This window comes from Sycon ciliatum, chromosome 2, assembly GCF_964019385.1.
Source record: "Sycon ciliatum chromosome 2, ocSycCili1.1, whole genome shotgun sequence".
Classification (NCBI taxonomy): domain Eukaryota; kingdom Metazoa; phylum Porifera; class Calcarea; order Leucosolenida; family Sycettidae; genus Sycon; species Sycon ciliatum.
The window spans coordinates 29,931,636-29,956,897 of record NC_088644.1 but is presented as its reverse complement, the minus strand read 5'-3'; the positions used below and the strand labels follow the sequence as shown (position 1 = coordinate 29,956,897).

At 47.0% G+C, this 25,262-nt stretch overlaps 2 protein-coding genes across 2 annotated transcripts in view; one reads left to right on the top strand and one right to left on the bottom strand.

Annotated features, from left to right (window-relative positions):
• Positions 1–439: 439 nt before the first annotated feature.
• LOC135809620 (uncharacterized) lies at positions 440–18,241 on the top strand. Its single transcript, XM_065323007.1, has 4 exons — positions 440–697; positions 10,072–10,493; positions 16,348–16,604; positions 17,318–18,241. The coding sequence occupies exons 1-4, from the start codon at positions 594–596 to the stop codon at positions 17,585–17,587; spliced, it is 1,053 nt and encodes a 350-aa protein (XP_065179079.1). The 5' UTR covers positions 440–593; the 3' UTR covers positions 17,588–18,241.
• A 1,624-nt stretch (positions 18,242–19,865) lies between these two features.
• LOC135809619 (integrin alpha-9-like) overlaps positions 19,866–25,262 on the bottom strand; it is a 29,932-nt gene continuing 24,535 nt past the window's right edge. The window contains exons 22-29 of the mRNA XM_065323006.1: positions 24,766–24,886; positions 24,239–24,343; positions 23,978–24,037; positions 22,735–22,821; positions 21,960–22,079; positions 21,460–21,564; positions 21,209–21,331; positions 19,866–20,427 (exon numbers count right to left, since the gene is read on the bottom strand). Coding sequence (XP_065179078.1) covers positions 20,356–20,427; positions 21,209–21,331; positions 21,460–21,564; positions 21,960–22,079; positions 22,735–22,821; positions 23,978–24,037; positions 24,239–24,343; positions 24,766–24,886 — 793 coding nt within the window. The 3' untranslated portion in view covers positions 19,866–20,355. The remainder of the gene's footprint in view (positions 20,428–21,208; positions 21,332–21,459; positions 21,565–21,959; positions 22,080–22,734; positions 22,822–23,977; positions 24,038–24,238; positions 24,344–24,765; positions 24,887–25,262) is intronic.

Genomic DNA, 25,262 nt, shown 5'->3' with positions numbered 1-25,262 from the left:
TTTATTATTATTCTGATGATGCATCGATGATCCGGCTATGCGGGATGCTGCGTTCTGGTCTTTCTCGCAAGAACAGGGAGAAATGAGTTACCAGATGTTGCAAAATAGCGCCAATTTTACTGCCAGTGCGTGTGTTGTAATGCCCTAGACTTAGTCCAATGCGTAGACGTCTGGGCCTGGGGGCCTCGACGGCAGTACACCTACCCACGACCACAAGGAAGACACTATCTCACTCCTACAGACCGTCTTCTTCGCTGGAAGATGTCGATATCGCTCTCACAGACTTTGCGTACCTTCACGCACCCAATGCGGGGCTAGGGGTGTCCATCATGAACAGGCGTGAGAGGGTGAGGGTGCTTGCTTGCAAGACATGATGATACGTTGTAGCTGTTAGTGGCGATGTACAGAGTAACAGCTCACCTATCGCACCAATAGTGTGTCGGTGGTAATGTACAGGTGTATCTCCACAATTCAGCATGAGGATCTGATCTTTGGCTCTCGACCTCGTGAGACGAAGTTCTCTTTCTTGCTCGGCGGAGGAGCAGGCTGCAAAGACCTTCACCGGATCACCTCTCCTAACCAAGAAGACAGTCATGGCGGGTGGAGCAAAGGTCCCAGCGGGTACTTCTGTACCAATCACGCTACTGGTCACCGTGGCCGCCTGCTTGCTGATGGTGGCAGTGACGAACGTCACCGGGTAAGTTAGTGAGCACATTGGCAGACATTGTTCTGGGGTGTTTCGCGGTGTATGCGTTCTCGACATTATTAAGGGCGAGGGGTGGTCACCAGGGCATACAGGAGGAAATACTCCGAAATAGACAGGTTTTTTCCAGAACTTCGGAGCGGTCGTGGGCATTTATCGCAATATACAATGTAATTTGTACACGTGTTCCTTCGTTGCTTCAACTTGAATTCAGGATAACGAAGTTTCCATGTCAATAGGGGTTATTCGAATGGCCATCTGCATTATGGTTAAGTTTTAGTTTTATTCCAAGCCATACATGGCCGGGGTAGCCAATGACCGCTTTGCGTGGCGATTGCAGGGTTTTATAACCAACCACGGCTAGCAAGGGAAAGAGTAAGAAGTCAAAAGAAAAGGAAAAAGACGCAACAAAGAAAACTAATTGCACAGTAAGCATTTCATAATTATGTCGACATGTATGTGCAAAATGTTCTGAACAAATCCTCGCTTTCCCTTTCGTTGTGTGCCTTGCGATAATCGTACAACATTTTACACATACATGTCGACATACATGTATATGAAATGCTTACTGTGCAATTAGTTGTCTTTGTAGCTACTGGTAAGTAAAGCTCCCACATCCGTGTTACTCGAAATTTCGCTTTCTAGTAATAAGAGCATGGTAAAACAATGGTAACTGCAAACAGTAGGGAGGTTCTGCTATACGTGAAACGTAGAGAAATCACGTAGAGAGCAGGTGTCTAGGTTAGAGTCTACGGCTTCGCGTGTTTTGGCTCCAGATTTCTACGCGGAGATGGGGTTCTCTACGTTGTGGCACACGCAGAGAAAATGCGTACGGATTTGCTGGGTATCGATCAACTGCATGCAGAAAACTGCCAAATATGGAAGGGGAAATTCCCAGTACACATTCCACGTGACTTCTCTAGGTGAAACGTAGAGCAGAACAGCATTTCTTTACGTTACGGGAACGCGAAGAAAGTTCGCGTGATTCTTTGCGTCGCGTTCCCAAAACGTAGAGCAGAACCTCCCTTGTGTACGCGTATGTGTACGGCGCAGATCCAGCACCAGGCAAAGAGTCTTTGTGATTTTGAGCGGCGTGCTAGAGAAAGGTGGGAAGTGCTGTAAAACCGCCGCTGTCAGAAGAGCTGTCCCTAACTACAAAGACAAGAATTAGTACTAGTACTAGTAGTATTATTATTGGTGGGGACAGTCAATTTTTTCCTCAGACTTTTCCCGTTTGTCTCTTTCCCTCAAACTAGTGAAGTATTATTATTACTATTATTATAGGCTTTTCCGCGTTGGCATCGACAAGCAAGCTTGGCTAGCCTTCGCATAAGCTGCTCCATGATGAGACGAAACAATGAATGCATGTACATAAGATCTAGGACAGAACCAAGGTTGAGGATATTTTTGAAGAGAGCTGCAAGTTGTGTTGAGGAACACAAAGTCGCAAACTCTATGAAAGTAAACTGCAAGAACTATTTTGGGGTTGATCTCATGATTATTGTAGTCACAGGTTGTGTTAGTAGCATTAAAGGTTGTGTTTTCACAGGTATGTTGTTTACATTCCTATTCTTTTACAGGATCATATTTTCACGAAATATGTTAGTCAATGAGTTATGTTATGGTACACCGTACAGCCATGCAGCTGCCACAGGTGGAAGCAGTATTAGGCTTTGATGTATGCTTTTATCACATTGCTGCATAGGTCTTTCCAGTCTTGGCATGGAGGTTCTCAAGTTCCTCGCGTTTCTTGAGTGATCCCCCGATACGCTGCAGGTCCTGGTGCAGACTCAGTATAGTCATATTATATAACCCAATACTAGTTCTGAACTAGTATTAGATAAACCTTGTTATAGTTCACGCATATTGTTAGATTGACAGCATGAAACAAGGTGGAGGACACTGTGTTCGGAAACAGTGACCTTACTACAACCTTCCGACACCCATATGGTTCAGATGGTCCGCAGGGACTGGGGCTCTGCCAACCGCGGAAGGTTGTAGTAAGGTCACTGTTTCCGAACACAGTGTCCTCCACCTTGTTTCATGCTGTCAAACTAACAATAGTATAGTATTAGTAGAAAAGAAAAAAGACCAAGGAACTACACGCTACACTATACTGTCCACTAACACCACCAGTTACTAAACAATCAGCTCATGCGATAACATTTCACGACACTGACCGACGGTACTGACGTTCTACAACTAACTGTCTAACACTTCTAGCACATCTTGGATGCGCGTGCAATGTTATCGCATGAGCTGATTCTTTAGTGACTTGTGGTGTTAGTGGACATTTATAGCGTACATGTAACTTGTACTTCGTAGTTCCTTGGTCCTTTTTCTTTTCTATAATAAAATACAATATAATCAAGCTCAATGCCCAAATATGGAGTGTTATTTATTGAATTTGACACGGTTCCTCTTCCCCGATCGCCTCGAGACATAGCTCGTCGGAATCAGTGCCCAGTTCTCCTTCGGAAAGTCATAGTTAATTTTGGCGTTCCGTTTCCCTTTACTCCACAAAGTGTGATACCGAAAGTGAAGAACCATTCGAGGTAAAGAGGCATTGTAAGTACATGTACATGTATGTGAAAGGCTATTATACCATGCCAGCCGTCTATTACCAAGTCAAGTACATGCATAAACTAAGAAAGTTGTGGACATCACGCAACTGCTTTAATACAGAAAAGGGGGTTTGTCAACTGACAACCGCTCTATTCAGTTGCTATTCACAGTACAAGTACATGTCCGAGCCCAGGCACATAATTATTCATATTGTAGCGGACTACTTATTCCGAAAGACATTATGGGATCGCTTGTAATGTTCGTATGTTGTACTACTAACACGAGTCGTAGTAGCGGACTAGCGCCCGGTCAGGTGGAGTATGAACAAGCAATCCAGTTACTGTAGAGGCAGTAAATTTAGTCGGTCAATAATTTCGTCCAACTCCAAAGAAAGGGAGTTCGTCTGGTTGAAAATTTAGTCCATAGACCATAAGACACTATTTAGAATGTATTTAAAAGTTGGGCAAATCAACTTTAATCCGGCATTTAATTTAGTCCAAACGCTCCTTGGAAGAAAACGTGACGAAATTAAACTCCAGACGAATATTTCTGCTGATACAGTATTGGTTTTGTCATGTCAGTTTCTGTCTCAAATTTAGGCCTTGACGGATTATGCTAGCATAATTTTTCGCATGATTCCTACCAAAATCGAATAATCGCAAATTGCGTGGATGTGGCATATCGAGGCCATCGGACTCTCATTCTAGCCAAATTGGTCCAGTGATCGCTTCCTCGTTCCTTCCTCGTTCCTTCCTCGTTCCTGCAGCACATACAGTTACCGGCCATACTTCCCGTACTTCCCATACTTCCGGTACTTCCCGCACCTCCCGTACTTCCCGTATTTCCCGTATTCGAGTATACTCCCCTGTGGGACACTATCCGGCACGTATTCGCCCCCAGCTTGCTGGGTCGTGAGGTGCTTGACGTTGAGCAAGATCTGTTGGCCCTTCCAGCCAAAGTGGGAGGTCTCGGCCTGGCCAATCCCGTTACGTCAGCCCCTGATGCTCATGCCACTTCGAAGCGCGCCACTGAGATTCTGCAGGCTACCATTTGCACTGGTGCACCGGTCGACATGGCTCACCACATCAGCGAGTGCCGTCAAGTCACCAGCGAGGTCAGCCGTGCTCGAGACCTGCAGATGACGGAACGCAGTAAAGTCCTCCGAGCTGCGCTTCCGCATCGCCAACAGCGGACCCTCAACCGCATCGTTGATGGCAACGCTTCCGGCTGGTTGACCGTGCTTCCTCTCAAGCAGGAAGGTTATGACATGTCGGCGGTCCAGTTCCGCGATCAGTTGGTCATTCGCTATGGCCAGGAGCCGAACGCTCTCCCGTCGCATTGCGATGGCTGTGGAGCTGCTTTCTCCCTACAGCATGGTCGGGATTGCATGAAGGGTGGGCTCATCAAGCGCGGGCACAACGATGTCCGCGACTTCGATGCCCGGCTGGCAGACGTTGCATGGGGAGGTGTGGCTGTCGAGCCGGTGATGGTACCTGTGCAGGATGGCAACAACCGTCCCACACTGCAGGCGGATTGGCTGGTCCGGGGAGTTTGGGAAGGAGACAGGGTGGCGTACTTTGACAACCGCATCGTGGATGCTGACGCACCCAGCTACGTCCCCTCGAACCTCTCTTGGAACGCCGTATCCAACAGTGCTGCCTCTTCCAAGAAGAGAAAGTACAAGGCGGCCGCAGAGGAGCTGCGAGCATCCTTCACCCCGCTGGTCTGCTCAACTGATGGTGCACTGCACACAGAGTACCGTGCGTATCAACGGCGACTTGCTATGCGCCTTGCCTCCCGGTGGGACAAGTCCTACAGCAACGTCATGTCCTGGGTGCGGATCCACCATCAGTTTGCTGTTTTCCGGGCTGTCGACCTTCGTCTCCGTGGTCCACGTCGTCGTCTCGGTGGGCTGGCAATTTGCGATGGTGTCGGCCTTGGCGTTGGCCGTTAACATTCATGCGTATGGCACTTGTTGTTGTTGTTGTGTGTGTGTGTGTGTGTGTGTGTGTGTTTGTGTTCTTTCCTTTTCTTTTCAGCTGTCATTTGCCCTGATCATGCCTCATGCGTGTTTCACAGCATAGTACGTTTCCGCTCATTTTCTTCTTCAACACACGCTAGCTGTATTACTTTGTTCTTGCCCGTACAAGAGGCTATACAGGTCGATAACAAAACAAAACAAAAAATCCCGTATTTCCTGTACTTCCCGTACTTCCCGTACTTCCGGGAGGCTCATAGACAACAAGAAGAGCAGCACCGAAAGGATGTCTTCAACAGCGTCTCTCCCGACCTCCAGCGGTGCATGGAGCTTGCGGCGGAGAAGGGCGCATCCAACTGGCTAACCTGCCGCCCTCTGGCACGGTTTGGCTTTGCGCTCTCCAAGGCCGAGTTCCGGGATGCCCTCTGTCTGCGCTATGGCTGGCAGCCCAACAATCTCCCCACCAAGTGTGTGTGCGGGCAGCAGTTATTTATTTATTTATTTACAGTCTGCACTTCATGGCACATAATGAAAATAGCCAATATATAGTACAAGGAAGTGAGGGTGAAACCACAGTTCACAGTCACCCATGCTCTGTCTTGCCCCAACGGCGGCTTTCCCAGCATTCGGCACAACGAGATCAGGGATGTGTTTGCAGAGTGTTTGGTGAAAGTCGCTCATGCAGTGGAGATCGAGCCACATCTAGAGCCCCTTAGTGGATAGCACCTTCAGCCACGCACCGCGGTGAGAGGCGACCAAGCTCGATTGGATGTGGTGGAAAATGGCGTGTACGGCGGTCGTTTTGAGCATTCATTTTTGGATGTAAGGGTTTTCAACCCCTATGCTCGCTCCAATTCATCGTCGTCCATTGCCTCTGTCTACCGCAAACACGAGCAGGAGAAGCGCCGCTTATACGAAGCACGTGTGCGAGAGGTGCAACATGCCTCCTTCATCCCTGTCGTCTACGCCACATCTGGTGGAGCAGGTCGAAGTGCTCAGTAATGCTTTGGTGAAGAGGATCGCAAGTCTCATGGCGGAGAAGAAGTTGCAGCCTTACTCACAAGTAGGGCTGAAACAATTATACTGATAACTCGCATATCGATCGCTAAGGGTGCAATCGATAATCGTTAGTGTTCGAAACGAGTGCTAATGACTTCTTACGCATGCATACCAGCAACAGTATTCTAGCCCTTGCACTCCATCCGGTAGTGAACACGGGTGCAATCATGTACTTTCAAGCGCAGCAAAATTGATTTGTGGCTTTAAAAGAGATCAGGAGAGAAGGCTTTGTCTTTTCGGTTCATTTGTGGGAGAGGTCGGACATGAAAGAAGTTGCCAGAGGGTGATGACAAGATTCTTCACTCTGGAAACAAGATGAAATACTCTAGTTCATGTTGATAAAACCAGCCAGATGTCAACAGTGCGATGCGGCAAGTTTCTAGCGTAGCAAAGGCATTGTGGAATTTCTTCATTATCTGGTGTTCGAGGTACATGAGTAGGGCCAACAAGAATCGATAAAACCAATATATCGATCGTTAATGATATTGGTTGATCGTTAGGAGTTACTGAATGATCGTTTCAGCCCTACTCACAAGTGATTACCAAGTCAATTTCGTATCGCAATCCTTGATTGGCTAGGGTACCCCGTAAGGAGACCATAGGTCTGTGGGGACTGCCCTAGAGAAATATGAATAAATACTATACTACTAAGTGATGGCCTGGCTGAGGTCGAAGATCAGCATCTCTCTCGTCAGAGCCTCTATCCTGTGCCTGCGCGGTTCAAGACGTTCTAGGGCACGCATCCATCTCAACCCAGACAATATTGGTCTGGAGGTGGTTGAGGCTCGGCTTTCCTCATAGACGACTCATCTTCTTCTTTTGTGATGAGTGTGCAATTGAACTGTCTTTTTTCTTTTCTCTGTTTATTCTTTTTACCAGGCGTGGGCCATCCCCTGGACTATAAAAATGGGTGCCTTATTATTTTTCTGTTTTTTCATCATGCATTCATCAAGAAGGATTATGGGATTTTTAATTATACAATGGGACTGAACACGTATGTACGCGTACGCTACTCTAAAAAACTTCCCGTACTTCCCGTGCTTCCCGTATTTCCCGTGCGCAACGCCGACGGTACGGGACGTAAGGGCTTGTCGGAAGAGCTGGGCCTATATATATATATATGGGCTGCATGGGGTGAGCTGTTAGGTCGCGCTCACACTGCGACCATGAGCACGCGTCCATGCGTCAGCAAAACGCAGAAACGTGGCAGTCGTGCTCACACTAGGCCTCGAAGCTCGTACACGCGTAGACGTGAAGTTGTAACACAAACTTTACGAATTGTAGTTCGTATCCAAAAGAGTTCGTGCGTTTCCTAATAAAGTTGTGGCCCGTTTTTGAATGTATTTTTTCGCTTGTTGCATGTTGGAGGAAGTGGCTCGTATTCATGGTATTAGGGAGGTTCTGCTATACGTGAAACATAGAGAAATCACGTAGAGAGAGCAGGTGTCTGGGTTAGAGTCTACGGCTTCGCGTGTTTTGGCTCCAGATTTCTACGCGGAGATGGGGTTCTCTACGTTGTGGCACACGCAGAGAAAATGCGTACGGATTTGCTGGGTATCGATCAACTGCATGCAGAAAACCGCCAAATATCATGGAAGGGGAAATTCCCAGTACACATTCCACGTGACTTCTCTAGGTGAAACGTAGAGCAGAACAGCATTTCTTTACGTTACGGGAACGCGAAGAAAGTTCGCGTGCTTCTTTGCGTCGCGTTCCCAACACGTAGAGCAGAACCTCCCTATTCTTGAAGTCGACGAAAATAATTCATACAATCATGTAGGTTTGGACTCTTGAGGGGCTGCCGCTGACATCCAAGCGCTTTCGCTTTCCTGACCTCGTGGTCAGAGCAAGTGCCAGTGCAGTGGAAATTCCGGTAGTGGTTTCTTTTGTCTGTTGGCGAGATGAGAACTGTATTTTCCGATGATGTGTAACTGAAATTATCTTGAGGTATGGCATTCCATCATCGCAGAAAAGTAGAGAAAGATGATTTCCCAAACCGAAAAGCCAGACCAAAGCTACCATCATATTGAACGAGTACACTGTAGAAAATGGTCACTGACCCGATAAACTGACAACGAAGTAGCTACAAAAACAAAATTGACATCGTCCAAAAAGGGCAAAGATTGCATATATGGCGGTGCGTGCGTGCAGGACCACAACTACAACATTGTAAAAATGTGCAAATGTCGAGGATGACATCGACAACCGCCGAGTTTCATGAATCAACACACCGGAATTTGAGAAATTAAACACACTTCAGGCCAGGTTGTACACAAATACGCTTCGCGTCTATGATCATGTTGCCGCCAAGTCGTGGCACCCCCCTCCGGAGGTCGCAGTCACGATTTGAAACGTGGCCGCGACGTTTTGGTCAAGTTCATGCCGTTGCCATGCAACTTGGCCGCATGGCCGCATGGACGCTGGTTTTGGTCGCAGTGTGAGCGCGCCCTAAAATCCTGTACGATTCGTACGACACGACATGCAGCAGTCGTTGCGACGTTCAACGTCGAACAGCGCGAGTCATAAGGCATAGTCCGTGACGGGGTGACTTTCGGACCTAATTTCTCGTTTTTGGGACTTCTTTTCAATTATTTCTCCTTGAAAGAAGCGGAATCAAGTTCACAATGCCAGTTTTTCATGGAGATAAAAAAATTAGCCCTAAAAGTTGTGGCATTCAAATAATAGCCCCAGGAAATGATAGAGTAGTTCATCTGTCACGCTTCTGAACTATCCCTAAATACAATAAGTGACATGAGATCTTATGTTGCTAAAATTCAACTCAAGTCGTGCTAGCCATTCTGTGAGTTATCATGGGAAGCGCAGTGATCGAAATGATAAAAATATCCAAGTACGAATCGGGAGTAGTCGGCGCACGACGCCGTCTCCTGTTCACACTCGAATTACAGCCGTTTTGTACGCTTGCGCCCCCGTCTACGCCCGTCTACGGTATGAAAAGTTGGATCGATCCAACTCTTCCCGTCGCTTCCCGATCTGTACGGTAGCACGGTTGCGTTCCCGTTCCTGGTGTTCACATTGGACGCCGTCAGACCGTCCCGTCGCTTCCCGTCGATCCTTACGTCGCGTCCCGCCGCGCCCCGTCGAATGTGAACTAGGCTTTACTTGCTCATACAATTACCGCTACATGAAAGGCATCCGAATGGCATTTTAGTAGAGAACACACACACACACACATACACACACACACACCATTGGACCATTGGACGCCCATCGCCAGATGCGATGATAGCGATGCTGCAGCAGAAGCCATAGCAACTTGTGCTGGGATTGCACCATTCAACAGCTTGCAAGGCTGAAGAATTGGCCGCCACTATTCAGCCTGGTCTACACCACACAGCTATGAAGTGGCTTTTTCTGGCCAGTGAATCCCTACTTTTTGGTCTTTTGTATTTTTTCCCACACAAACATCACACCACATACTCCGGCATGCACTGGCTTTTGGTAACCACCCAGGAGAATGAAAGAAAAGTCAGGAAGAGTCTGAGAAAGAGAAGAAAGACGTGTGTGACCATAATCGTCGGGAATCGAACCCGCAACCTATCGATTAGAAATCGCTGCACATACCACTGCACCATATGGGACACACACACACACACACACACACACACCGAAAACGCAGGTTCCATTAACGCACGCGCATGCACATGTACTTATAGAGTAAAGGGGCATTTCCTTTTAACGTACAGATTCCCTTCATATCTTCACCATGTTTACAGGCTCGTGGTGTTCTCTGTTTCTATTGCTCCAGGACAATTGTTCACGGGGAAAATAAATGTGAAGATGAGAACAGCGGTGAAGAGCATGGGTATGCGGAATTCACCAACCAATTGGTTTCGTTCTTCAAATTCGCCAATGACGCAAATGGCTACTATAACAACATGAAGTGCGAGCTGGAATTCAGAGCTGCATCAGGGTGCAAGGCAGCAGTGGAGCTGATGCAATGCCCTTTGGCAACTGGAGGCAACAGTTGCGATGATGAGATTACTATATATGATGCTGAATACCCCTTTCCCATAAGCAACAAGCAACTGTGCAGCGGTTTAGGAGATAGCACTCCGGACCGCTTCTACACGTATACCCAAGGCACAGTGTTGAAAATGACCTTTACTACGGATGGCAACAATCGTGGTGCTGGCTGCTCGGGCGTAATTGTGCAGGATTTTTGCACAAGTAAGTACTAGTAATCAGCAGGAGCGTCTGCAAAATTTATCTGTGATTGGGCGGCAGATGAGTGCATCCGCGGGCAAAATGTTCCTTGACGTGGTTTTGCCTGTCATGTGAATCCCCTTTAAGGGGGCAGCCTACCCATAAATTTCATATGGCATTCAATTGACCGTACCTTTGGTGTTTCTCAATGGATTTGAGTGAAATTTTGACCACACACTCCTGCCACTATGCTGGCCCTCAGGACATGATTTACAAGTTCTTGCGCCTCACTGACAGGCTTTCCAGGCCGGAAAAACTCAAATTTCCGGCATAGTGCCACGGTGTGCGAGCCACCCAGGAGCCAAACAAATGCATTTACAATTTTTTCACATTTTCGTGCTCATTCTGTTCGTGCGCGGGACTCAAACCTAGTACAAGTCCAGAAGCAGCCATGGGTGATGGGGTAAGGCCCCTCAACGAGGCCCTGGAATCTGTCACAACGGAACGAGTGGGCGTTCTCTCACACACTCCCACAGACCCAAGTCAATTTTTGAATTTTTTTAGGTTTAGGGTGTGCTACGAGGTCGTACCTTTGATACAACATCCAGTGCTGGGACCTCCACAGCAAGCCATTTCCACAGCGCTGCACACCAAATCCAGGATACCCTCAGAAACCGGCAAAGACTTCCACTCACGTTTCACGACTGCCTAGTACTGAATCCTACCTGACTTCTTGACACGACTCAAAGTCAAACTTGCCAAAGTCACTAAATCAACGTCAACTACAATAATCAAGCCACATATCTGCAACGTCACGAGGGTGCTGGCAATAGTCCTGCTGCACGGCGGCGGGCTTTGCCCGCCGCCGTGCAGCCCAATACGTGGCTCAAAAACCTGATTTTTTGGACTTGGAGCAAAATTCTGCACACTTTCACGTGTTTCCATGATACGACAAGTTGCGCACGGTCTGCTCACATTCAAATACAGTGCTGCCAACAAATGACAGCGTGCAACAAAAAAATCTTTCCTTGCAAGGGCACATTTTCGGCCATAACTCTTGAACGGCCGGTCAGATCGGGACACAATTTTCAGAGAATTTGCAGCTATTCACGCTCTTTCAACTGACGTAGCAGTCAATATGAATTTACAAATTCGATTTTTCAGCGAATTTTTGGATAGTCTGACACCAAAGGCAAAAATTTCACAGGAGGAAACGTTCAAGCCCTATCGTCTAGCACCCCAATAGAATTCCCTCATGGCAGTCTTAAAGGGGAAGTTAAGGCAAAAATTAAAATTTCACCAGTTGTAGTCTTCGGGATGCTGCGTCGAATGGTCTTGGTCCGAGAAAGCTGAGACGCTCCCTTCCTACTTGAATCCCAATCGAACTCGCGCACTTCCACCGAAACTGGGTGACTGCGCCCTACTAGATGGGGATTTGTATGCAAAATGTCACTAAAAGCGCCGTTTTGTTCTTATAAAAGCACGGATGACCGCGATTGGCCCATATGTTGTAGTCTTTTGGACGCTGAGTCGACTGGTTTTGGTCCGAAAAGGCTGCGATGCAGTGTTCCTCCTTTATTCCCAATCGAACATGGCTGAACAAGCGGTCACGTGCTCTTGGGTGCCCAAATCACCTGGTCACCACGCCAGCAGGCGAGAACTTTCACACCAAGGTTCAACTCGAGTTCAACTCGAGTGACAGGACTGCACCCAAAAAAGGTCAAACAGGCTAGTAAGTTGTACCCTGCAGGCACGGTGACCAGCTGACTGGTGTACGCAGGAGCACGTGACCGCTTGTTCAACCATGTTCGATTGGGAATAAAGGAGGAACGCTGCATCGCAGCCTTTTCGGACCAAAACCAGTCGACTCAGCGTCCAAAAGACTACAACATATGGGCCAATCGCGGTCATCCGTGCTTTTATAAGAACGAAACGGCGCTTTTAGTGACATTTTGCATACAAATCCCCATCTAGTAGGGCGCAGTCACCCAGTTTCGGTGGAAGTGCGCGAATTCGATTGGGATTCAAGTAGGAAGGGAGCGTCTCAGCTTTCTCGGACCAAGACCATTCGACTCAGCACCCCGAAGACTACAACTGGTGAAATTTTAATTTTTGCCTTAACTTCCCCTTTAAGTCATTCTAGTCTCAGTCTCGGTGGTGGGGTGGGGGAGGGGGGGGGGGGCTGATGTGAGTGTTCGACGTGTTTGTGTTGGCTGCATTCGCATGAACACAGCCCTACTATTCATCTTAATCCGGCACACCTAATCCTACATGTAGGATTGACTTTCGTTCGTTAAAATTGAACTTGGTATGTGTGAGCAAATCGATTTGGCAGCAGGGCATGCACAAATATGGAAAGCATGGATATGTGCCAACCAGGAAAAACGAAATGAAGCAACATTTAACTTGGAAGACATCTATTCTAGTCAAGGCGGAGGCCGACGTTGCCTCTCCGGGTGGGGTGGGATATCCGGCATCAAAAAAATGGGAACTGATCACTCCCGAGTCCACAACCATGATAGTCTTGGTGATGGGTATAACTCAATAGAAACACATAATGCCAAGCCATCCATACATCTTCAGATTGGTCAATAATATAACCAACCGCCGGGCACTTTCGCCGACATCAACAAGAGCAGCTACATGTATGTCGTATCTTCTTCCTATTGATGAACAAGGAGAAGGGTTTTATTGGGGAGACAAAATCCACATCAGTTACGTCCACTTTCACTCCTGGTGTCCCGAAGATTGCCGGAGAGGGGGGGGGCATTACAGATCCTCTTACCCAATGCTCCATTTGGAACTTGAGCAATAGTGTCTACTCTGTGGTTCTGATCACCAATAACAACTACATGTACATTTTATGTCATTGCCACCACCTTCATTCTCTTGATCATCCATGGTCACAGAAATTCCAGAAAACAATAACGATATACCAAATCCTACATGTAGGATCACAAATTAAATTTTGAGAAAACTTCACTTCCAAAATTGGACTGAAAGTTCACCAGGTGGCATTTCTAGCATTTCACAAGATATCGGCAGCCATGCCATTATCCACAGCAACACCATGAGACTGAAAAGAAGAGAAAAAATATGTTTATGACAAAGTCTTGATGTTTTGAAGTGAAAATTATGCCTTCAATACTAGGCCACATGTAGGATTCGCCGGACTAAGAGATAGGCGTTTGGCTTCTGCATGATGCTTATGTCGAAGTTAATGACTGGTGTGTTCACCGTTCTCACATTTGCTAGTGGTTTCATATTCAGTGACTGTGTGGGTACAGTGAGGGCTGTGTCTCACCAGCCTGTGTAGTTAGTTGCTCAGGAAGCGTGCGTGTCGAAGTCTGAGGAGGATGTGGAACAGTCTCTGCTGGGATGACAGCTACACCATGTGGTTAGAACATCGCTGGCCTCAAGCGAAGGTCCCCGGTTTGAGTCCAGGTGGTGAGTAGTAGGTTCGAGGGGGGGGGGGGGGTTCTAGCACAAAGTTGAACCCGGAAGTGACCTTTCCACGGGTTGATGTGACCTTGTCACTTTTTGACGTGGCCATGTCAGAAATGTGACAGGATATTTCGACATTACTTTATTTTGACATGTTGACGTGCTTCTATCACGTGCTTGTCGGAAATGTCCTCCTCTTCCTCGGTGGAGGCGGATGAGGCGGTGGTCCACCTATCCTGGAACACCCTCAGTAGCTCATCCAACGTATCGCTTGGGACGACCAGGGTGTTCAGCTCATTTACCTTACACACTCGCTGCCTTGTACTGCCACTACTGGCTTCACCCACACGGTTGCATGGTATGACACCAAGCGTTCATTTATACGTTCTGTTTTCCCTCCTCCATGGCGCGCCTGGTTGTGATGAAGCCGAGACCCAAGGTCGGCAGAGCATTCCAGACCACGCCACCACTCCCCTTATTCATGGCTCACACATGACGGGTTTACGTGGCTCTAGTAAAAAATAAAAAAATTAAAAAAATGCAGCTCCCGGGAAGACGTAGTACTCGTCCAACGCTCGGAGCTTGAAGATTTCAGGGCGGATTGTTGAGCTCCCATTCACGTATAATTTCACAGGCGTTCTTGGTAGGATCCTCGCCATTCTTCAACTTCGTGGGGTGAAAGTTAGTTGCGATGCGCTCGACTCTCTCAGATTGAAGCGCTCGCCTTATTGACGGCGAAACGCGTAGAAGCGCTTCAACCACACTCCTCAGCTCCCTCGTGATCTCCACGACGACTTTGCCATACTTTCCCTAATCCCTAGCTTGTGCCTGGTTTGTAGGCCTTTCGCCACGCCATCGACTACGAATTCCATTGAAGACTTGGCGAGCATTTTTGGAAAGCTGGAAAACAGGACAGAGGGCCACTAGACACTAGCAAGTGTACAGTAAAACCTGGTTTAAGCGACCACCCCACGGTGCCAGGAAAAGCGGTCGTTAAAGACAGGTGGTCTTTAGAACCAGGTCTCACGGTGTCTGTGTAGAACTGTTCGTGCATGGAAAAACGGTCGTTGAGAGCAGGTGGTCGCTAAAACGAGAGGTCGCTTACACCAGGTGTTACTGTACCTACTGTACCATGTCGCACTAACACATATTCACACTTACAGACACAGCTCTCCACTTGTCTCCTTCGCTCCTTCCCATTCTACCAACACACTTCACCATTGCTGCTGGTAACCACACTTCTCGTGCTTTCCCTTCACGTCGCACTAACACATATTCACACTTCGCTCCTTCCCTTTCTACCAACACACTTCACCATTGCTGCTACCCTCCACACATACAAACATTTCCATCACTCCCGCACCACACAGTATAATACTCGTTTCAGTTTTTGTTGGCTTTAGTTGAATGGTTTTTCACCCTGAAGATGGGCCATGCCCGAAAATTTGGTGCATTCCATTTGTATCTACCGTACTGGCAATATATGTTGCCGCGTAACGCGTAACGCAGGGGGGTGCGGCGTAACGCGCGACCAGGCTAGTGCGACAAATTTTCGTTGCGTTCGTAACCAGTAACGCGCGTCCGGCGGGGTGCGGCGATCTTTTCATTGCAAAAAAGGCTGAAAACTGTGAAAGCACGTGTACCGCGTGGTGAAAAGTTCAAAACTGGACGCAGCAGGAAGTCCTGCAATAGCAAAAAAAGGACTGCGGCAATATAGAAACCTGTGTAACGGCTCCTGTGCGACTTTGCATGTAACGCCCTGCGTGCGGTAAACATGTGCCAATGTAACGCTTCATGGCCTCACCATATTGCCAGTACGGTAATATTATTTTTATTTTTTTTGGAAGTGAAGTGAACTTATGCAGCGAAGAGACCGAACGTAGTTGGAGAGTTTGAAGTGAGGTACCCTGTGATGTGTGAGTGGCTGCAATGGAGTCTGCGAGTGCTTAGAAAAGTTTACCTTATAAAAGTGTTTCTAAAAAACCGACACTGAGGGTGAACCTACCACCATACTAGTAGATAAAACAAATTCAATGTGCTCCTAGTCTGTTTGCAGTCTGTGGGTGTCTTTGAGATCGTCCGCCCGAGTTGCCCTGCAAAGTCTCCTGAGAGGACCTAAGAATACATGTCAGCAAATTCAGTATGCCTCGAGTCTGCTTGCAGATGTGAGCGGTGTCTTTGCCCTCGATTTGTGATGCAATGTTTGCAATTATGGAGTTGCATTCTCAAGATATATAAAGAGGTATATCTCGAGGCATATGTCGGAAAAATCACTATACCTCGAGTCTGCTTGCAGATGTGAGCGATGTCTTTGAGATTGGCTAGATTTACATGTATGATCGAATGTGGTGACAGTCAGTTTTTCTTCAGACTTTTCCCTTTTCCATTCCCTCAAGTAGTCAATATTCATTGACGCTTATTATATTCATTACAGCAAGAAAGCGACGTGATGCGGGTGTACCTGACAGCACGGAGAAGTTTCTACTAACGATGCTGAAGAAGTTTCCACTCAGTAAAGCAAAGACATACAAAGAGAGGAAGAATCTGCTGAAGATTCGTTCCGGATTGACAAAGAAGCTGGTACTGCTTCGCCAAGAACTGCAAGCGGAAATGGACGCCGAAGAGCATGACATAGCGAAACGCCAAGCCGGCACGCCCAGTGGAGGAAGCAGCGATCCCTGCAACTGTACGGTGAGTTCAGGGGCATGGTTCTTCACTGAATACTATGAATAGGACTCTACAGAACCGAAATGGTTTACGGAAATAGACGAAACGAGCAAGCTCCTTCCATGATAATTATGCAACTGCTTTAGCCTGCCGTATACGTTACCATGGTTACGCTCAGTCAAAGAATACTGGCCAACTGTACTTCGAATAAGATACTGAACTACATGTATGTATTCATGGCAAGAGTCATGGATCAGCCGAAATACTCTAAATCTAGGACAGGACCGCCGGAAGCAGTTTTCGATTGGTCCGGTAGTAATATGGCCGTTCATACAGTTTGTGTATGACATGGTGGGTACACATGTCACATGACCTCTACAGTGGGAAACATGTATTGGTGGTCGAAAGGTTGGTCCGGTGATAACCTGACCAATCAGACCGGCTCTTGCGGGCCTCTAGGATATCTGGGCATCTTTGAAGTTCTTTTAGTCATTGTCCATAGGATCTGATGAGACTGGGGATGTGAGCGCATCTGGGAGGTGTTGATTGCGCAATGAAGACAATCATTCACCTTGTGACAGTGCCTTGATGCAGCAAGCTCTGTGATCGTCATGAACCATGATGTACAGGTCGGGAGAAAACCGACTGTAAACAATTATACTGGGGACATTGGTGTGAGAAGCACCTACTTGTACCCTGATAACACTGTTTTATCCCGTATATATTGTGCAATGCAGAGCACAGCCGCGTCGGAATGCCGCGTGTTGATGGACCGACTGGGGGTGATGCTTCACGATCCGGACTACAACCGGCAGAGCCGCACTGAAAAGATGTGTGAACACCATCAAAATCACGAGTTCTGCTTCCATCGCTATATGTCTCGCAGCCAACTCGGATGCAACCTGTGCCCAAACATAGAAGACCTCATGGAAATGCATGCAGACGACCCCGTAGTTCTCAAGCAACTGAAGGACGACTACCGGCGATTTTGTCAGGTGATGTATTAGACAGCACAGGATCAAGATCAACACAAACGTAGCCTCCAAGATTGTGCACTGTGTGGAGAAACGGCATGATTCAATCCATCCTGATCATTGACTGCATTGGCTCAATATGCCGGTAGACTGCATTGTCCACACTTTCTGATCCTAGTCTGTCCTCATTGGAACAAGAAGTTGTCAGAGGCGATGTTGCTCAGATTTATCAACTGTATCAAACCACTCACTAAGATCTAACTTCCTCTCTAGCTATACTCACCCTCACCCTCTGTGCTCCGCTATGCCTACTGGCAAGCTGACAAACATCACTCAATGATGTGCGCGTAGATATCTGGCTGGTGGAGAAACCAGCTAATGCTGCCAACATATGGAGAAACCAGCTAATGCTGCCAACGTATACAATACGGACACACAAACGGTGGCCCTCATGGCAGAAAGGAAGACTGCCGGGAAGAATAACGGTTATATTATATTGGTTCTTTGGCATGTTGACTTAGAGCATATGTAGAAAACAACTACAACAATTTGCAGTGAGTATGCAAAGAATGATTAGGTCATCATTTGTTTTATGTACATGACCGTGTAGACCTCGTAGCGTGCCACAGTTTTCCTGTGCATTGCTAGGTGTGTGGCCAACATTGAACATTCACACCAGATACTCTGCTTACACGTTGTATATGTGTGTGTACACGTGTGTGTGTGTGTGTGTGTGTGTGTACGTGTGTGTGTGTATGTGTGTGTGTGGGGGGGGGGGGGGGGGCGAGTGAGTGTGTGTATGTGTGTGTATGTGTGTGTGTGTGTGTGTGTGTGTATGTGTGTGTTTGTGTGTGAGTGCATGTGTGTGTGTGTGTGCAGAACACAGATGTATTGGATTGCCTGTGTTGAAGTTGTTCGAGTGTAGTGTAACGCTCCTACCGTTGTAGCATGGTAGTCATGCTCTAATGTGAAAACTGTCCGAGATTAATTGGGTCAATGGGGTCCGGGCGTGGGGAACATCAATCCAACTATAGCCATCACTTGCAATCCCACTGACCCTCAATTCTCCGGACGTAGCCATCGACGTAGCCATCGGCCACGTCCATGCGCATGAGAGACGAAATTAGTCGCCGTGGATTTTTAGAAATTCTGAAAAAATCACTGGCGGTAGGGTTGAACCACTCATTAAGATCTAACTTCTCACAAGGCTTTCTGGTAGTGGTCAACCGGGTACCCACCCGAGACCCTAGCTCCCTAGATGATCTGGCCCCGGGAAAAATTGCGGAAAAAAATCGCAAAAAAACGCGAGGGAAAACGCGGCATAATATGGCATAATTTGCGGTGAATTTGCGGTAAATATGCGGTGAATAATATTGATGTGCGGCAATTTTCAATGAGTATGTAGTGAAATCAATCAGTTACAAGTCTTTGGTGTACGCACTCGTCATATTTGAGTAAAAAGCCGCCACGATGAGACGTTGCTGACCGAACAGTGCACTGTGCGTACGTGTAGTGCAACAAAAAAGTTCAAAAAACGCGGGAAAACGCTGTCTTTTAAAAAATCGCAAAAAAGCGGGAAAAAACGCGGCCGCGGAATCGCAATTTTCCCCGGGGACAGGATGATAGACCCAATAGCAACCGGGTCCCACCTGGAAGTGAAAAAAATCACGCATTTCAACAGTTTGCAGGAAAGAATTCGCTTACTTCAGATGAGAAACACGACCAGCCAGTGCATGCATGGCGTGCGTAAGGCTGCTTGCACCAAGTGACACACGAATGCGCAGACTCCTTTTCTGATACTAGTCAGTGGCTACATGCATGTCAGTTAGTTCTAGTCAGCCTTGTACACCATCAGTATTATGTACAGGCATCAGCTGACTAAACAATTCACGGTTCACGTGAGACTCGGCTGGAGGACCAGTTTTCCGCATCCGTAGGAACGCCAGTGTGTGTGCTACAAACATTGGATGTGAGTGTGATTGTGGTGTAAGGCGTGACTTTCATCGTTACATACTTGCATATTTCGGCGCAATGCATGAGCTTTTGGGAACCCGAAACCCAACACGATCCTGGTGGGACCTGCCCGATAGCTGATAATTGTGGTACCCGTTTGACCACCACGTTCTAGCAAGGATCCTAACTAGTATGACGCATGGGTAAGAGATCACTTAAAAAGAGCATGATAAGTGACGCACTGATGTACATTTCCATGGAGATTCACCTTAGCGTGCGTGTTTGACGTATCTGTTCACCGCCCGACTTGCATCGAGAGAAAGCCTCGGGAATCTACTCAGCTTGGTCCACGTACAGACAAAATGCTCGGTAATGTTTCGCATTTGATTCTTAGAACTTGAATATCGAGTGGTATAGCAGTCATGTCATAGGGCACACATGACTTGGAATGACATGTACTTTGACTGGACGGTGTAGTCTGCAGTCTAAAGTGAGATGCTTGGCAGAATGGGCCCTGCTACGCATGCTGATTCGTCTTCATAAAATATAGAAATGTCTGATAGAATTGTTACTGTGGAAGGCATTTTGCAAATCTGATTTGTAAGCAACATTGCATGCTCAAGTGAACAGAAAGGAAGATTTTGATATGTCTTCAGGGATGCCTTCTTCAGAATAATGGGATCTTGCAAAGGAAGCAAATGCTTTCCATCGCCAAGACAACAATGACCATCGCCAAGGCAACAGTGTTTATCGCCAAGGGAACAGCGTTTATCTCCAAGGGCACAATGTTCATCGCCAACACAAAAAATGGTTAAACATTCGGATTGCACCTTTCAGCAAAGTTCCTACTAACGAATGGATGCTCTTGCCACCTTTTGTTCGGCGTTTCGGTCGAGTTTCTTCCTCTCAAAGAAGCCACACTGCAGACACACAGAATGAAGCATGTAACAAAAAGAATACTAAATGGACAGGCTTGATTACGCTCACTCAGAGAAACCTGAACATGCCTAGAGGGAAAGGGAGACATGTCTGACAAGTGTCTAGTGTTTAGTCGTGGAAGTGAGAGAGCAGTTCATGCATAATGCTCTGTGACAAGCTGACCTGCAGCCAACATAGCCCTTCTGCTGTGACGCACAAGGCACAATCTCTTTACACCCCAGTGCACTCGTCACTTGTCACAATGTGCAGCAAGGAGTCGCAGTATCTACTCGACAACATGGGCGACAGGAATGTGAAAGGAGGTTGGTTTCACTCTCGGCCACCCAGTCCAGTCGACTTTGGGGCAGGGACAATTTATGACCAATCGAATTACTACAGGTTCTAGTAATTTCACGTTCATGCGCGCTTCTATAAGAACGAAGTCAACGCTTTCAGTGAAATTTTCCAAAGTCTAGCAGGGCACACAACGAAGAGAGTAGTGCATCGTCGCCACAATTCCATTTCCCAAGTGTTTTCCTGAGGACAACAGTGCTGGCTGTGGAGCAAGTGAATATTACACACAGAACCTGAGCCTGTATAAAGTGAGCTCGTATCACAAGTTCAGGGACATTTGGGATGGAAGTGCATCAATGAGACAAAGCTGCATGCCTCAGTTTGACCGTACAGTCCAAGCACTAAGATTGGCAACGATGCAGAGAGTGCCTTCGCAACTCTTATACAGTATTCTACTTGAGCTGTGCAAGTGTCTGTAGTGATCCTCACCTTATACATGATGTACATACAGATAATGATGAGTAGAAAGCCGATGAGCACGGCGATCAGTATGATCCACCACTTCACCTGCCCCGGTGGCTTTACATACACTTCATAGATAGTTGTAGACGCCTGTTCAGCATCAAACGGCACAGCCAGGGCAGCGGCATGCAATGGACAGAACACAAGAACACAGCAATGAGCACCAAGCAATACAACTCCATTGCCTGGGAATTTAAATACAGACTTGGATTGCTTACATAGGCAGAGTGCTTTTCAGTGTGGATATGCTGGAAGCCTTCAGACTTCTCCACGGTCAGCAGCTGGACAGTAGTGTTGATTGTCAGTGGTAGCTTCTCCCTTTCCTGTAGCAGAAACAACAGGATGCACGTACTCGCACATCAGATTTACATTATCACAGTAATCCTCAACATTACTTGCAATACCCTAATCGTTTCCAGCTGCCGTTTACCAAACACGTCATCACTTCGATCCCGTAATTCAGGGCAACATAGTGCAGTTGACATGTCAAGTGCCAGTCAGTCAACTGTAGCCTTTGTGAATGGATCTGCCGCCCTTTCATTGCTTAACGAGGCAAAGTCAGGGATTGTTATTGAACAGCCGCGAGTCTTTTGTTCACCAACAAAGAGGAATATGCTTTCAAGACAGCTTACCCGCTTCAATACATGGGGCAAGGTGCTAAGATTTAGCCGGAATGCATGTGTTGATTGAGGCAATGTCTCAATGTCCTGCACCTTACTAGCTTTGAGAGTTGTGTGTTGACGCGCCAAGAGGCCAGGATGATTGATGCTGTCTTTCCCGCCATGGCTGGCACGGTGCAGTGAACAGTGACATGACACAGACCACCTCGTGAGATGCACTGCAGGCAAAACACATCAAACACACATCCTCAGTCATACATCTTTACATACACAACTTAATTGCAGCAGAGTGCCAACAATCCGCATCCCTTATGGTGCTGGATAGTCTCCAGGGGGGGGGGGGGGGGGTTCGGATGGAGAGTACATGATGTTCGGGAAAAGGATGGGCCCATGTCTGTCTCAAACCTGCACCATTTTGTCATGTTTTGGTTATATCTCATTCCATTGTGCAGAAAAAGACATACTCCAGATTCTCTGGACCTGCATGTACACACACATGCGTGCGTGCACGCATATACACACATGCATGCACACACACACACACACACACACACACACACACACACACGCGGGCGCACGCACGTGCACACATGCATGCACACACACATAGTCACACTCACCCTAGTGAAATAACATACACGCCAATGGACTGATAGGTTGCCAAAAGGCAAGTACACCAGCATGTGAAGCAAAAAAAGGCATTCACTTTCAGCTTCATAGATAATCGGGTCAACCGGAAAAACCCAACAGCAAATGGTCATCCTGCTGCGAGCACGAACCGACAGCAGAGCTGGACTCGTAGCAGGGAAATTATGAACTAGGAAACTAGCTGTGCTTTCCTTGACACATTGACCTTCTGAAGAAAAGCCATACCTCTCTGGGCGCTTCATTCTGAGAGTCACTTCTTGGCAGGGCATTCAAGCTGTATGATTCATTGCCGACTCCATTCCCAGACTCGGCCTGAAAGGAATAAACAGTATGAAATAAAAGGAGTGCTATTGAGGTGATATGCATATAAACTGCACTTATCTCTCTGGTCCGATATTGTTCACTGCTTCCCCCTGAAACAAAACTTCGTGGCTTCATACTATTATTCACATTCTAAGGAGTTACTTTGCTCAAGAAATTGTTTTACTGGAACAAAAACACTTCAGCACAATAAGTGGATATACTTTCTGAAGTGCAGGTCCTCCCTCGTTATAACGAGTCCGGTTAGTACATAAACCCTGTTAGTAAATAGAAATCTGAAATCCCGTGGCGAAACGTGGTCTATACAACTGTTTACAGGTCCGGTTACAACATAATTCGTTAGTACATAAAATTCGTTATAACGACCCTTTGCCCAGGTCCCTGGAGTGCCAAACCCTCAGTATAAGATAATAATGACTATGCAGGACGAAGACCACAACACATAGGATAAAGCACAAATGCACACCGTATTATATTATATCTATGTATTCGTTGATATGTACGATCTTATGCATCCAAGGAAGAGCTATGTTGTAATTTTTAAATTATCTTATAACGAGTTGAAGCGTCGATAATTTATCTTGTATTGAGGGTAGCCCCGTTGAGTACGAATTAATACCTATTGCACCTTCAGCTGCAAGTCCCGTTACAAGATAAGTCTCGTTACAAGATAACTTTTTCGATGGCCCAGGGATTATCTACTAACGAGGGAGGACCTGTATTTGCACAATCATACAAATAAAATTGACACTGCTTTAGTCTCACTTAGAGTCAGCATCATTCAATTCCCAAGAGCTCGGCTCCGGCACCAGAACTGAGAATTCAATCAAAGTCACAAAGTTCAAGGTTCGTTTCCAGAGTTCGAACAAATACAATCTTGCCAAACATGATTGTGATACAGTTGGTTTGCTGAAACTGGTCAAGTAATCCTTCACTAGCAAATTGCCAAACCACAGTGTACAGTTCGCTTTTGAACCAAAGGTGCCATTGTCATAAGCAACCAGCATTGTGCTGATGTGTCACTACAAAGATAGCAGTTCAGTGAAGACTAAATACTGCAACGATAATGAAGCGTTGATTAAGTGACACAGTAGGTAGCACAGTGCAATTTCGTCTGCAGTTTTAGAACTCTTGTGGATTCGCTCACCGTCTCCCACAAAGGATCCACCAGAGAACTGTGATTGCACACCAAGGACTTCATGTTGCTCTGACACAAGAAGAGCACAGAGAAATACAGCACAGGCTTATCATAACCTGGCTTCCCACGACTGTGCGATAATCACAAGTGACAGTACAAAAATGTACCCGCAAGTCACATTCACGACTAACAAGGGCTGAACATGTTCCACCGTCCATTCACGTTGAAACAAACCTTAAATCAAAGTTTCGGTTGAGCTGAGTGCCATACCTGGATATCCATCAAATGGAGCAGTTGTGAACCAGCGTCAATCATCAATGGCCAGTTGAGTTTAATTGATGACTTTGGAATAGGGCTAGGGCCTTCATTGTATATCTATTGTCGGTAGAGTAGATAGTTAGAAAATGATACCAGATCAACCAAAGGAAAGTTGAATAGCACCCCCCCCCCCCCCCCCCCACACACACACACAGACCCTCACCCCTCATTCACCCACACACACCTTTACCTCCACCCCCCCCCCCCACCCCACCCCACCCCCCCCCCACCCCCCCCCCCACACACACACACATACCCTTCCCGGGAACTTGGCATGAATAAAGTCTCGGATCATCCGCTCTAACTTCGACCATATGGTATATAGATAACAGACTGATACCGAGCATTTGCGATACACATTGTGTATTTCTAGCAGCCGTGACATCCCTAGATGCTTGATTTTCGACTTAATGGACTCGGTGCTTCACAGCTGCAATGTGTTTAACCCTAGAATGTTCATAATTAGAACAAACACTCACCAGATACTCATGGCCGACCAGTGGTCCAATGCTACTGCCTCTATCTGCACTGCCGATGTCTGCGGATTGTTCGGTGTTGCTATCGTGACCGGATAACTCCACTTGACGCTGGTACGACGTTCTATGCACAAAACAAAACCTTCAAGTTTCATCTGCCCTCAAAATTGATGTGTGGGTACACTGCCATCCGAACTATAATCAAAAGATTCATCAGAAAAGTTCACATTCGTGAGGAAGGCCCAGGCCTGGCAAATTCGAATATCATCTTTTAGTTACTGCAGCCCAGAGACCACTTGAAAAGTGAGAATATGGTTATATGGATTTGGGGGACTGTAACTCGTAGCCATCATATCAACAGTTTCACTCAAGTAACGGTAAATAGAGTAGTGGTAGATTTTTCTTTTGACCAGACGAGACCAGACGACGCTTGCAGACACCAGCACGAGCACTGCACCAGTCACACTCCACAACAGCTAGAAGTTGCTCCTGACAAGCCT

Coding starts and splice junctions, on each gene's coding strand:
- LOC135809620 (XM_065323007.1), top strand. CDS start 594: ATGGCGGGTGGAGCAAAGGTCCCAGCGGGTACTTCTGTACCAATCACG. Junction 698..10,071: donor GCAGTGACGAACGTCACCGG/GTAAGTTAGTGA, acceptor CTATTGCTCCAG/GACAATTGTTCACGGGGAAA. Junction 10,494..16,347: donor TGTGCAGGATTTTTGCACAA/GTAAGTACTAGT, acceptor TATTCATTACAG/CAAGAAAGCGACGTGATGCG.